Genomic DNA, 14,431 nt, shown 5'->3' on the forward strand with positions numbered 1-14,431 from the left:
CGCTGGAGCGCTTTGTGTCGGATGAATCGTTGGAAATTGGCGGTTGTGGTAAAGTGAAGGCGGAGCTTGACGATGAGAGGCCGCTCTCGGCTCTGTCCGTCACTCTGACTCTGTCTCCTCCCCTCCCCGCCTCTGTCTCTCTGCGCGTTTCTCGGGCAGGTCGGGGCGCTGTGTATAAAAGGAGACAGCAGCAGGCAGTTTGTCAGTGAGCAGCGACCTGAGTGAAGCAGCATCATGTCTGGCAGAGGGAAAGGAGGCAAAGGACTGGGCAAAGGCGGAGCCAAGCGGCACCGTAAAGTGCTCCGTGATAACATCCAGGGCATCACCAAACCGGCCATCCGCCGTCTGGCTCGCCGTGGTGGTGTAAAGCGGATCTCGGGTCTGATCTACGAGGAGACCCGCGGGGTGCTGAAGGTTTTCCTGGAGAATGTGATCCGGGATGCGGTCACCTACACCGAACACGCCAAGCGCAAGACGGTCACTGCCATGGATGTGGTGTACGCTCTGAAACGCCAGGGCCGCACTCTCTATGGCTTCGGCGGCTGAAAAACTCCCACTTCCTCCCGAGCACAAAACAAAGGCTCTTCTAAGAGCCACCCACCGCCTCACAGACGGAGCTGTATCCGCAACCTTTTAATTATTTTTATCGATACATTCAGCTGAGTTATATTTGAAACAGATTAATCGGTTCGGTTTGCAATATTCCTGCGAATCTACCTTTCCAGTCGGTGATTACTTCAGAACCTCTGAGCGCGTTAAGATCGATCTTCATCCTTTTATCCGTCTCGGACAGGAATCAGTTCACTCGGTTGGAGAAGCGACTCCGTAATTGTGCATTTAAATCTTAACTCAGGGGATTAGATATTAAATGAAACTGAAATTGTATAATGCGTGATAAAACTAACGGTAGATAATTTTTAAAAAAAGTCTTCCAGAACCGTTGCTGGGTGCTCTGAAATTGGCGGGCAATTTGAAATTGATCAAGCGCCAATCACACTGTATTCTGATCCGATGAAGTCCGACCGCCAGTAAATTCCTAGAACTCCTTCTGTACGTGGTGTTAGAGGGCGTTTTTTTCTCTCTCTCTGGAGCTCTGTGTTTCGGACAAACCGTTGGAAATTGCCGGGTGTATTAAAGTGAAGACGGAGCTGGACGATAAGAGGCCGCTCTCGGCTCTGTCCGTCACTCTGACTCTGTCTCCTCCCCTCCCCGCCTCTGTCTCTCTGCGCGTTTCTCGGGCAGGAGTGGTGGCAGAGGATTGGAGGATGGGTCATGTTATCCAGTAACTTAGAATCGAAGGAAAACCAAACACAAGACCATTGTGCAGATGCTGATGGAGGGTCTCGGCCTGAAACGTTGGCTGTTTCCAGTTTCTCATAGATGCTGCCTGGCCTGCTGAGTTCCTCCAGCACTGCGCGTGTATCGCTGCGAGGAAAAGCCTGGGAGCTGAGTCAGGGCTGATAACGTCACTGCCCGGCTCAGCAAATTTATCGATGTCACTAAAGTTGGTGATATCGTGGAGTGTGAAACAATGTAACTAACATTACAACAGGACGGTGATCAATGAGGTCACTGATTTGAGGAATGACAGATAAATGTGAGATGTGCCATTGTCATTGACGAACCAGGGCAGAACTGCCGTGGGGAATGGTCTGTCCCTGGGTGTGCTGTAAAACAGAGATATCGGGGTGCAGATATCGAATTCCTTCAGAGTGTAAACACAGGTAGTCAGGACGGTGAAGAAGCTGTTCGCCACACTCGCATTCATCGGTCAGAGTATCGGCCACTGGACTGTGACGTCACATTACAGCTCTACCAGCCTCGGGGAAACTACTCTCGGAGCACGGAGTACAGTTATAGTTGCCCTGGGATCAGAGGGTGACATTAAACTGGAGAGGGTGCAAAAGGGATTTAACAGGACGCTGCATAGGCCAGGACCTTTCTCACCAGAGTGTATGTGATATTAGAGAGGTGATAAAATAATGGCAGTCATAGATACCGTCAACAGTGAATCTGTTATCTCCAGGTTTATGGAGTTGGAAGCGGGAGATTACAGATATAAAGTGAGAGAGGAAACATTTAAATAGGACCCTGAGGAGCAGGTTTTGTACACAGAATGTGCTGTTTACATGGAACAAACTACCCCAAGTGGTGGTGTAGGTGGGCACAGTTGCAATATCTCTTGGACTGTGGAGAGGGAAGTTTCACAGGGACATGGGCCAAATGCAGGCAACTGACAATAATTTTGTTTGGCCACTTGGTCAGCATGGATGTGTTGGGCTGAAGGACCTGTTTCTGTGCTGCATAACTCAGTGACTATGTCTGCTGCTGTGGCAGAGCGGGAGGGACGGTAACAGTAGTGAGAAGGTTTGGGGGATGTATACAGGAGAGTGAATGGTTGAGGATGTGGCAGGTGGAACAGAATGTGGGGAAATGTGCGATCACCCAGTCTCAGGAACAAACTATCAGAGTCATTTCCACATGAGGATGTTCAGAGGGACCTGGACATTCTAGTAAACAAATCACTTGAGTTTACATGCAGATACAAGTAATGAGAGTGCCTGTACTGTGCTGTACTATTCTATGTTCTATTTATATGGGAGGCAGGGTTTGAGGGTCGGCACAACATTGTGGGCCGAAGGGCCTGTACTGTGCTGTACTATTCTATGTTCTATGTTCAAACAGTATTTTGTCCTGTGATCCACGGGGATTGTACAAGAGAGTACAGAGGTCTCACTGGGATTATATAGGGGCCCTGGTGAGAGCACACCTTGAGTATCGTGTCCAGGTTTGGTCACACTTCCTCAGGAAAGATATCCCTGCCAGAGAGGGAGTGCAGTGACTGTTCCCCACACTGACTGGGCTGGTTCCAGGGATGGAAGGTTGGTTATGCGAGAGGAGAGTGAGTGGGCTGGGTCTGCATTCCCTGCTGTTCATGAGAAAACGAGGAAATCTGTTAGATTCTTTCAGGATATGACAGGCAATAGGCAAGGAGGATCTTTCCCCTGAATGAGAACTCCATAACTGAGGAAAATACCCTCAGAATGAGGCGTAAATCACAAACACGAGAGAATCTGCTGATGCTGGAAATCAAACGCAACACACACAAAATGCTGGAAGAACTCAGCAGGACAGGCAGCCTCTATGAAAAAGAGTTAACAGTCGACACTTCGGGCCGAGACACTTCATCAGATCTCAGGGTGAAGATTCTCAGCCCGAAGCATCGACTCGTTACTCTTTCCCATAGATGCTGCCTGGCCTGCTGACTTTCCCCAGCATTTTGTGTCTGTTGCTCAGAATGAGGTGACAAGCATTCAGGATGGAAATGAGATGTTTTGTTAATCAGAGAACAAAGAACTTTTGTATTCCTTATATAAGTAATGTGGAGCCTCAGTTGCTGGGTTGAGTCAAAGCTGAGATCAACAGTCTCTGGGAGAGATTTAGTCACTAAGTGAGTCCATAAGACCATAAGATACAGGAGCAGAATTCGGCCATTTTGCCTGTCGAGCCTTCTCTGGCATTTCATCATCACTGATCAATTTTTCCTCTGAGAGGCAGTCTCCTGCCTTCCATTGTATCCCTTCATGCCCTGACCAATCAAGAATCTATCAATCTCTGCCTATACCCAGTGATTTGGCCTCCACAGCTGCCTGTAGCAAAAAAAATCACAGATTCACCACTCTGTGGCTGAAGAAATTCCTCCTCATTTCCATTCTCAAAGGATGACCCTCTATTTTGAAGCTGTGTGGTCCAGTTTTAGACACACCCATCACAGGAAAAATCCTCTCCACATCCACTCAATCAAGCCCTTTCACTATTTGATAGGTTTCAATTTGGTAACCCTTCTTTCTTCGAAGTTCCAGTGAATAGAGGCCCAGAGCCGTGAAACTCTCTTCATTAGGCAAGCCATTTAATCCTGAGTAAAATTCTCCATTTGTGATGTCATGTCAGCACAAAAAAATCTGGATTTCAGAGATGTTTGCATTTTGGAATTATGGACCAATCTGCACAGCCCTAATCACTAATTTGTACTGCAGTGAACACTGTTAATTTAACCCATGCAATCCCAGGCATACAGATGCAAAATAAAGACAATTCTAAATTGAAAGTAGGAAAGTTGAACCTTACTTGGAGGTAAAGCCTGATTACTAGGCCTCAGAACATTCTACTCCCCAAATGGTCAAAATAAAGCCAAGTAACAAGGTCTAAAATACCCACAACATGCAGAATTACATGCCTCTCGTTACCTTGATCCATGGGATAAACACAAGCGGGCCTGATTAACCCTGGCTGGGTTGTCTGGGCGAGGATGTCTCATGATTAAAGACCCAAAACACTCAATGACCCCAGGTTGCTTTACTGATGATGTGTCCCTTTGCAACACCCGGTTCATTAAGCCAAGTGGTGTCAGGCCACATTAATGAAGGGAATGGGCCAGATTGAAGTGACTCCACTACATTACCCTATCCACCATAGCCCCACCTATCTCACCATACTAAACTCCACAGCCTTATCTCTCCCAGTCCCACATATACATCCACCAGCCCTACCCTCAAACCTAATTCTGAGGTCCAAGGGGGCACACACCCCAACTAACCCTGGGCACACCCCCACAAACCCGATGACCAGTGTAAGGGGGGGGGGGAAGATGCACTAAAGGCAAGTGTTGGACTTGGTTGATGAAGGCATGGGCCAGATCAAAGTGGCAGCGTTGTGTGACACTGAATCTAGAGTGACGAGATGAAGAAGCACAAGAGGGATGATTCTCCCACTGCCGGCATAATCTGTTTGTTATTTTGATTTTGTTCTGATAGTCTTCTGTCTGTTTGAATATTTTGGTATAATTCATATTTAATATCAGTGTTCCTTGTCAGTGTTGTGTCTCTGATGCAATGTGTCTGTGATGCTGCTACAAATACTTTGTTCCTTTCACCTGTGCATAAATAAACTCGATTTAAACTTTACACTGAAATGTCCAAATCTCTCCTTCACTCTCCTGCAGCCCTATGTCATGAACTAAATGTCCTAGTGTTTAATTTTACAATATTTCATCTGATTTTATTTTCATTCGGCTTTTGAAATTGCGTTTCCCTTTTCAATTTCAGCCCGCAGCCCGGCCTGTCTCTGCCCTTCAGTACTTCCTCCCGCATCAAACGACAGCGGTAAACCCCGCCCATTGGCGCCGTTCCGATTGGTGATTCATTTCTCCAAACAGCCAATAGAAATGCTCAGTATTCCCATCCTCATTAACATACCGCTTTGGGCGCTGCCTATTTAATCCGCGCTCCGAACAGCTTCTGCTTATTATTGTGTTTGAAACCGACGAGGAAATGCCGGATCCAGCGAAACCCGCTCCCAAGAAGGGCGCCAAGAAAGCTTTGTCCAAGCCAGCGAGCAAGACTGGCAAGAAGCGCAAGAGGTCGAGGAAGGAGACTTACGCCATCTACATCTACAAAGTGATGAAGCAGGTTCACCCCGACACCGGCATCTCCTCCAAGGCCATGAGCATCATGAATTCATTCGTCAACGATATTTTCGAGCGCATCGCGGGCGAGGCTTCCCGCCTGGCCCATTACAACAAGCGGTCCACCATCAGCTCCCGGGAGATCCAGACCGCCGTGCGCCTGCTGCTGCCCGGGGAGCTGGCCAAGCACGCCGTGTCCGAAGGGACAAAGGCGGTGACCAAGTACACCAGCTCCAAGTGAAGACAAGTTCACTGACAAAACAAACCGGAAAATCAAAGGCTCTTTTAAGAGCCACTCACGGTTTCATTAAAAGAGTTACACGATGTTGAGACATGGAATTGAGGTAAATTTGGAATTGCTCATTCAGAATCTTATTCCCGTTAATCAGAATTTGCTGTCCGCTGCTCAGTATAATCCCAATTTCTCTGTTAATTCCTGCCAACTGCCCAGGCACGGAATCGTTACACACCCCTTTCCCCGTCGCTTCCTCTCGGTCATCAGATTTCTCTGACATGGACGCTAATGTTTCTGGTTTAATTACCGTGGGTTCATTAAGCTTTGTCCCATTTTGGATACTTCTCTTAACCCCATTCCGACGCGAGAGCTGAATACTGTCACGGGTCGTTCAGAGCATTTGTTAAAGCTCCACTTTCTGCCGGGCGACCCGTTGCTAAACTGATTTGAGTTTACACAATGACCGACCGCGAACAGCAGCTGAGAATCGGTTTTATTCCAATCGTTTATCAATTGAAAGATATCGGTGAACTAATGTCCCAGACACCATCGCAATATTAACTACACTTTGTTTAAGTGTGTCGGACTCCAGTAACGGGGGTAAAGAGCCGACAAACAAACCTGTTGTGGTTTAATTTCAGCAACAAAGGCTTTTTTGGCGGTGTTTTGCAAATTTCAGTTTATTTCGGCGGTTAGACGGTATTTTCCGCGCTTTTACAGTTGCTGTCTCTTGATTGGTGAATAAGGCAGCTCTGTGATTGGAGTATTTGCTCTTTCCAATCAGATCAGGCACTGTTTCACCAATCATAAACGTCCCACTACATTCCGCACCGCCCGCGCCCCGCCTGCATCAGAAGGGTGATTTCCAGAAGCCTGATTTCTAATGGGCAAGACTTCAAATGTATTTCTGATTTATCAAATCTATGTGATGTTATATGTATCAGGAAACCTGATTTGTTACCACATTTAAGTTCTTCCTTCCAGTGTTATATTGTAATTAAGCGTGATAGATTAGTTGGTAGAGGAGGTGGTGTTGCAAGTTTTTTTTAAAGAGAGGGAGAGGGCATAGAGTTGTGGATGTAAATGAAATGTATGAGGCATTTGAAGACACATTTGATTCCACAGGTAGGGGCAATAAAGTGGTATATTATTATAACGTCGACTGTACCTCTTCCTAGAGATGCTGCCTGGCCTGCTGCGTTCACCAGCAACTTTTATGCGTGTTGCTTGAAATTCCAGCATCTGCAGATTTCCTCGTGTTTGTGTGTTATTATAACCATTGTGGAAAGCTCCCGATTGATTTGTTGGAGAGCATACGTAGCTCTAGCTCACTAAGCGTTGTATGGTGTGGGGATTTTAACACATAGTTAGTTCACTGTGGGGTTGTTCTCAGATTGGTGATATTTTGTTTATAGAAGAGTTTCAGATATTTCATATCCTGTTAGTCTTTATGGTGGGAGAGGTACAAGATTTAATGTTCATAATAGTTCTGAAAATGCTGTAAATTTAACTTTAGTTTTGAACATTGGAGTGAGTAGTGGGATGTCATGGGAGATGAAGCATTGGAGAGTGATCGTTTCCCTATGTTTATAAGCTTGAGTTTGGATTTATATAGGGGGGCATGAGGCCACTTTTAGGAGGTGGAGCTCTGGTAAAGCAAATTGGGAGAAGTTTGAATGTTTTATGTGCTGAGTGTCTGGGCTGAATGGTGAGGATGATGTGGATTTCTGCAAAGAAACGTTGTGACATTATTCATCAAATAGTGGTGGCAGAGATTCAATTTAAAAAGTGCAGTAGTGGGAGAAAAGCTGTACCGTGGTGGACGGAGGAGTGTGCAGAGGCAGTTACTGAGAGAAACGTGGCATTTCGGAAAGTTAAGTATCACTCTCCGCGTGATCATATTAAGTGTAACAGGTCACAGGCCGTGGTGAGGAAAGTAATGAAGCTTGTGAAAAAGATTTACTGGAGGTCATATTGTGAAAGTATTGGAAGGACTATTAAACTTGAAGATGTTTGGGGAATGACTAAGAAAATGGGGGTGTGGGATTCATAGGGTTCTGAATATTGATTAAAGAAGGTAATACAATTGTTCCTGAAGGAGAGACGGTTGAGTCCTGGCTTGGTCATTTGCTGCAATTCATAATTAAAATAGGTGGAGAGACTAAACAATGTAGCAATAAGGTTTTACAAGAATACCTTAATGTGTTGGAAACCAGCTGTAGCAATGATAGTATTAGTGATGTAGAGTTTCTTTGTGTGAATTTAAGAAAGCTATTTATAGTACAGGTTAGACGGCTCCAGGAAAGGATGATACATGTTATTGCATGTTTAAACATATGGTCAACAACTCTCTTGAGATAATATTACATTTTTAAAATCATAATTGGAGTTCAGGCCATCTTCTCTCCTCATGGAAAATGGCAATTGTACTGTCTATTCTAAAACCTGGGAAACCCCTGATGGATCCTCCTAGTTATAGACCAATATCACTGACGTCCCATTTGTGTAAACTTACGGAATGGATGGTGATAGTGTGGTTGAATTGTATTTTGGAAAAGGGAGGTGATGTGCTGTTGTTAACAGACTGGATTAATTTGAGGGGCAAGTGCTGGTTCCACGCCACATGTTTCAAAATCAGTCAATGATTTTATGCAGAAAACTCAGCAGCTACTTGAACACAGCAAGCTTCCACAAACAGTGTACTCAATGGAGACGTCAATCCATGGCCTCGTATACTGTCGCAATGAGGCCACACTCAGGTAGGAGGAACAACACCTTGTATTCTATCTGGGCAGCCTCCAATCTGATGGCATGAACAGCGACTTCTTGATCTTCCAGTCATGCCTCCCCTCGCTCATCATTCCCAATCCCCCTTTCCCTCTCATTGCCTGCCCATCGCCTCCCTCTGGTGTTCCTCCCCCCTTTTCTTTCATCCACGGCCTTCTGTTCTCTCCTGTCAGATTCCCCCTTCTCCAGCCCTGTATCTCTTTCACCAAACAACTTCCCAGCTCTTTACTTCATCCTTCCCCCTCCCAGTTCCACCTGTCACTTTGTGTTTCTCTCTCCCCTCCCCACCTTTAAAATTTACTCCTCATTGTTTTTTCTCCAGTCCTGCTGAAGAATCTCGGCCCAAAACGTCAGCTGTACTTTTATCCACAGATGGTGCCTGGCCTGCAGAGTTTCTCCAGCATGTTGTGTGTGTTCCTTGGATTTCCAGCATCTGCAGATTTTCTCCTGTTTATTACACAATGTCAACAAGCATTTTGTATGACAACTGTCACAGTCCCACTCATTTAGAAATGCGGATATGAAACTCGAGGTTCAGCAGATGCTGGGAATAAACTCTGAAGTGACACACACAAAGTACTGCGGGAACTCAGCAGGTCAGGCAGCAGCTGAACAGAGGAATAAACAGTCTAGATAGGATGAAGTGTCTTGGCCCATAATATCAACTATTTATTTGTCTGCACAGATGCCGCTGGGGGGCACTGAGTCCCTCCAGTATTTTGCAAACATAAACCTCTTTTTTCAGTCAATCAGTTTCCAAAAGTTGCTGAACTTCCATTTGCAGCCTCATCCTCCTGGTCTGATTCCCTCCTACTCTACGTAAACTCGAGCCTCCATCACATCTGGAGCTCCAAAGCCCTCATTTGTGCTGACCCCTCTTGTTTCTGCTCCACCATTCTGCTGTCGTACTTTAGAGGAGAGTGTTGTATTGCAACAGCCCAGCAATGTGAGGCACAGCCCTTCGAAATCAGTGAAAATGACACAAAACAATGAATAGAGCGGGACAGGAAGATTTTAACAACACAAGATTTCAGCCTTGGTCCAGAGCTGTGAGGGATGAGGAATATTTGGGAGAAAACCACAGTAAATTAATCCTCTGCAGTTTACAGAAAGTCGTGGAGTGAATTCAAGGTAAACCTCTTCATCGCCAGACCGGTGACCAGTTACATCCTGAACATTATAGGGTGAGTTAGTGGTGAACGGCAGGGATGGGGTTGAAAGCTCTGGTGTGCAATAGGAACACAAGCAGGTAGCAGCTGGACTGAGTGGCCTCTCGACTGTTCATTATCGGTGTGACAGGGAGGAAGCACCTGAGATACAGGATTTGAAATGGAATTGATGTATTTGTCTATGACAGATCCACAATATTAAACATCAGTGTATTTTAAGATGGTGGGATGAACCCCCTCAATGCTCAGTAACCAGGGTTCAGTCCTGGGTCTGATGAGCAGCCACAAGATCTGTGGAATCTGACATTAACAGTCCCATATACAGCTTATTATAACTTCCTCCCTGATGTGAAGTTGCTGGTGTTTCAGCAGGTGGGATGACTTGAGTAAATTTCTTTGCTGACTCAGGACAGAAGTGTGTCCTCTATGAATTGTAAACTCACTGGAGCCTCACACGGTGGGTGAACTGAATGAATCTCCTCCCACACTTGGAACAGGTGTGAAGCTATACTGAGAGACAGAGACAACAGAGCCAAGTCTAGCTGCTCACCGGTGTGAACTGGCTGGTGTTGTAATAGCTCATGTGACTGAATGAATCCCGTCCGCCATGGAGCAGGTGAATGGCCTCTCCCCGTGTGAACTTGCTGGTGTATCTGCAGGTGCAGTGGCCTGGTGAATCCCTTCCAAAATGAGAGGCGGTGAACGCCAACTCACTGGTATCAACTCTATGGCCATTTATCAGGTCAGTCCATGGACAAGTCCACGTATTGGGACTCTGGTGTGCTGTCTTCTCAACCATCTCCCCCTTCATATTCAGTGATTGGTAGCATTCAAATGCTGGGGAACTGACTGACACAACAGAAGTGACATGCTGTTGCATTTGAGATTCTCAGACAGAAATTCTTTGCCTTTTCTGCCTGTAAAATGTTTGCAAAGATGATCAACAGGTGAAAGAGAATATATCTCAGCTGAGATTATTTTAGTTTTCATGTTGATGTCTGATGTCACACTGTTACAGTGAGCCTGAACACTGTCTGGAGGAACAACACTTCTAACTGGGCATAGTTCAGGCATAAGGACACAACATCAAATTCTCTGTTTTCCTCTCTGCCCATCAAGCTGTGACTTGGCTCAGTGTGTCTCTCTCCATTACTATAGCTTCACAGTCTGGGTATCTCCCACAGACCTACTAAGCACACAATACAAACAGAGCTGCTTTGTGAGAGTTTCTGCTGATTGTGACCCTGCTGGCATTCGACGGCAGTAAATTCAGAGTCAGCAATGCCATTAACCCTCAAGAGAATGTGATCAGGTTTTCTTGGTGCAGATTGACACTGTGGTATTCTTGCAGTGTGAAGGCTTTTACAAATAAAATGGCATGAGGCATTTTCTGTTTCAGGAAAACCATAACAACTCATTTATTGTCCTCCAAATACAGAAACATAAAGCACAGTTTAAAAAAAAACTTCACATACTTACATCATAACAGCAGTCCAGCTTCGAAAAGAGAAACACAACAGAATGTCAGTGGTCATTAATTACGCACATTTCCAGCCATGACATTACCCTACAGCGACCCCACCCCCCACTGGATCCTCTTACTGCTCCCCCTCTGTGATCTTTAGAGTAGTTTACTTCCTTTTAGTGACACTTGCAAGATAATACAGAGAAACACATAAAGTTCTCTCGTGTATTAGTGCTCCTAAGGGTGCTGCCATTTACTGTGGAGTTTCTTACGACATTTTACCTGTAAAACTCCTCACACTTGTCCAGATTAAAATCCATTTCCCCCATTTCTCCATCCATGATTCCAATTGATCTATATCCACTTCTGTCCATTTGACAACCTTCCTCGCCACCCACAACTGCACCAATATTCATGTCATCAGCGATCTGATCAGCCCATGTGTGTTTTAATCTGATCAAACAAAGGTCCCATCACTGATCACTGTGGACACACTGGTTACATATCTACAGTCAAAATCATTCTCAATTCCATCAGTTCAAATGTTGCTACACAATACACACCATTCAAACCCTCCCACACCGAGACTCGAGGAAAGTTACACATTTATCACAAGACCAGAGTTGGATTCAATGGTCTGGACTTGTTGCTCTGGATGCTCTGCTCCAAAGTCCATTCAGATTAGTACAACGTAACCAGATACATCATCCCTGATATACCGATGTACAGCATTGTGTCACAAACAGGAGAAAATCTACAGTTGCTGGAAATCCAAGCCACACACACAAATGCTGAACAAACTCAGCGGGTCAGGCAGCATCTATAGGAAAAAAACACAGCCACTGTTTTGGGACAAAACCCTTCGGCAGGACTTAGGAGAAAATCTGAGGAGTAGATTTAAAAGGTGGGGAAGGGGAGAGAGAAAATAAGGTGAGTGTGAAACGTGTAGGGGGCTGGAAAGTTGATTAGTGAAAGAGACAGGAGGCCATGGAAGAAAGAAAAGGGGGGAGGAGCACCAGAGGGAGATGGTGGGTGGGCAAGATGATGGGAAATGGTGAAGGGGGGGGGGGGTGGGAGGCATTACCAGAAATGCGAGAGTTCGATGTTCATGCTGTCAGGTTGGAAGCCACCCATAAGGTGTTGTACCTCCAACAAATGTGTGGCCACATCGCATTGTGTGATATTGTTTAAAAAGCTAAAAAGAATTCAATTGTGAGGATGAATCTGAAAGAAGTTTCTACATTTACATTGCATGAGAGACTGGGAGACACAGTGCCAAGTACCAACTCCCACACTGTACCGGAAACTGACAGGTACAGAATGAACCTCACACTGTACCGGAAACTGACAGGTAGAGAATGAACCCCACACTCTCACACTGTACCAGAGACTGACGGGTACAGAATGAACCCCACACTCTCACACTGTACCAGAGACTGACGGGTACAGAATGAACCCCACACTCTCACACTGTACCAGAGACTGACGGTGACAGAATGAACCCCACACTCTCACACTGTACCAAAGACTGACGGGTACAGAATGAACCCCACACTCTCACACTGTACCAGAGACTGACGGGTACAGAATTAACCCCACACTCTCACACTGTACCAGAGACTGACGGGTACAGAATGAACCCCACACTCTCATACTGTACCAGAGACTGACGGGTACAGAATGAACCCCACACTCCCACACTGTACCAGAGACTGACGGGTACAGAATGAACCCCACACTCTCATACTGTACCAGAGACTGACGGGTACAGAATGAACCCCACACTCTCACACTGTACCAGAGACTGACGGGTACAGAATGAACCCCACACTCTCATACTACCAGAGACTGACAGGTACAGAATGAACCCCACACTCTCACACTGTACCAGAGACTGACAGGTACAGAATGAACCCTGTACGTAATGTACAGACATTACGTACTTTAACAAACCCGAACAACGCTCCTCCCCACCTCAAGACAGCACCACTTTGATCAATTTACACTACAATGGACTGTCTTGAGATAATTCAAATTCTCTGCAACACACATCAAAGTTGCTGGTGAATGCAGCAGGCCAGGCAGCATCTCTGGGAAAGAGGTACAGTCGACGTTTTGGGCCGAGACCCTTCGTCAGGACTAACTGCTAATTATCTTCTCTTTTTACAATTCTGTACAGCAGTTTAGTTCTTGTGAGCACTGTATCGTGGATACTATGTGTTTATGATGCTGCTGCAGTAAATTTATCTTTCACCCGGTCCATTTGACCTTCGGTCTCCTGCTGTCCTGTTTCATTACATAAACGTTTCATATTATCAACTGTGTGTTTTTCTTATTCCATCTGCTTTTCTAGCAGATACGACGGGCCGAATGACCGAATACTGCCGCTGTAGTTGGTCCATTTTGTATTTTAGATTTCCTTCCTGCGGAATTAACCGCAGCGGCAACTCACCATATCGGTGACAGTTCCAGTCCACGGTGTTACCCAAAACGAACACTGGGTAGTGCAGAACGAGTTCTGATTGGTTGAATGAATTCCTTTAGCTATCCAATCAAATTATCTTACTGCATGGACGTTACTTCAAATAGCCATTGAGAAACCTAGGCATCCCATCCCTCATTAGCATACACCTCTGGGCGCTGCCTATTTAATTCGTGCTCCGAGCCCGTTTTGCTTATTTGTGGGTCTGTAGCGGTCAGCGGAAATGCCTGAGACAGCGAAACCCGCTCCGAAGAAGGGCGCCAAGAAAACTCTGCCCAAACCAGCAGGTAAGGCAGGGAAGAAGCGCAAGAGGCTGAGGAAGGAGAGTTACTCTATCTACATCTACAAAGTGATGAAGCAGGTTCACCCCGATACTGGCATCTCCTCTAAGGCCATGAGCATCATGAACTCATTCGTCAACGACATCTTCGAGCGCATCGGGGGCGAGGCTTCCCGCCTGGCCCATTACAACAAGCGGTCAACCATCACCTCACGGGAGATCCAGACCGCTGTGCGCCTGCTGCTGCCCGGGGAGCTGGCCAAGCACGCCGTTTCCGAAGGGACAAAGGCGGTGACCAAGTACACCAGCTCCAAGTAAAGCTCCCCAGTGAGATGATCGAAAACACAACGGCTCTTTTAAGAGCCATTCACGATTTCACTGAGAGAGTTGTACTGGCATTTAGGCAATACATGGCGCACGTTTTATGTGTGGTGACTTTTACAGGAGCTAAAGAGCGGTTGGAATATCCGCTTCATCTTCCCCCTATAATCCTGGTGTTTAACATTCCTCCCACTCCCGTTGCTGTTTTAGCTGTGGGTTCAGGAGTTT

At 46.0% G+C, this 14,431-nt stretch overlaps 2 protein-coding genes and 1 pseudogene across 2 annotated transcripts; all 3 read left to right on the plus strand.

The window, feature by feature from the left end:
- Positions 1 to 234: 234 nt before the first annotated feature.
- Positions 235 to 546, plus strand: LOC140189213 (histone H4). The gene has a single exon (XM_072245904.1). The coding sequence runs from the start codon at positions 235 to 237 to the stop codon at positions 544 to 546; it is 312 nt and encodes a 103-aa protein (XP_072102005.1).
- A 4,645-nt stretch (positions 547 to 5,191) lies between these two features.
- LOC140188940 (histone H2B-like) lies at positions 5,192 to 6,134 on the plus strand. Its single transcript, XM_072245595.1, has one exon. It carries the CDS (start codon positions 5,331 to 5,333, stop codon positions 5,703 to 5,705), a length of 375 nt encoding a protein of 124 aa, XP_072101696.1. The 5' UTR covers positions 5,192 to 5,330; the 3' UTR covers positions 5,706 to 6,134.
- LOC140189214 (histone H2B 1/2-like) lies at positions 5,788 to 14,200 on the plus strand (annotated as a pseudogene).
- The last annotated feature ends 231 nt before the right edge of the window (positions 14,201 to 14,431 follow it).

The sequence above is a fragment of the Mobula birostris genome, chromosome 28 (assembly GCF_030028105.1).
Source record: "Mobula birostris isolate sMobBir1 chromosome 28, sMobBir1.hap1, whole genome shotgun sequence".
NCBI classification, from domain to species: Eukaryota; Metazoa; Chordata; class Chondrichthyes; order Myliobatiformes; family Myliobatidae; genus Mobula; species Mobula birostris.

Excerpts from the sequence above, each read along its gene's own strand:
- LOC140188940 (XM_072245595.1), top strand. The coding sequence starts at position 5,331 with ATGCCGGATCCAGCGAAACCCGCTCCCAAGAAGGGCGCCAAGAAAGCT.
- LOC140189213 (XM_072245904.1), top strand. The coding sequence starts at position 235 with ATGTCTGGCAGAGGGAAAGGAGGCAAAGGACTGGGCAAAGGCGGAGCC.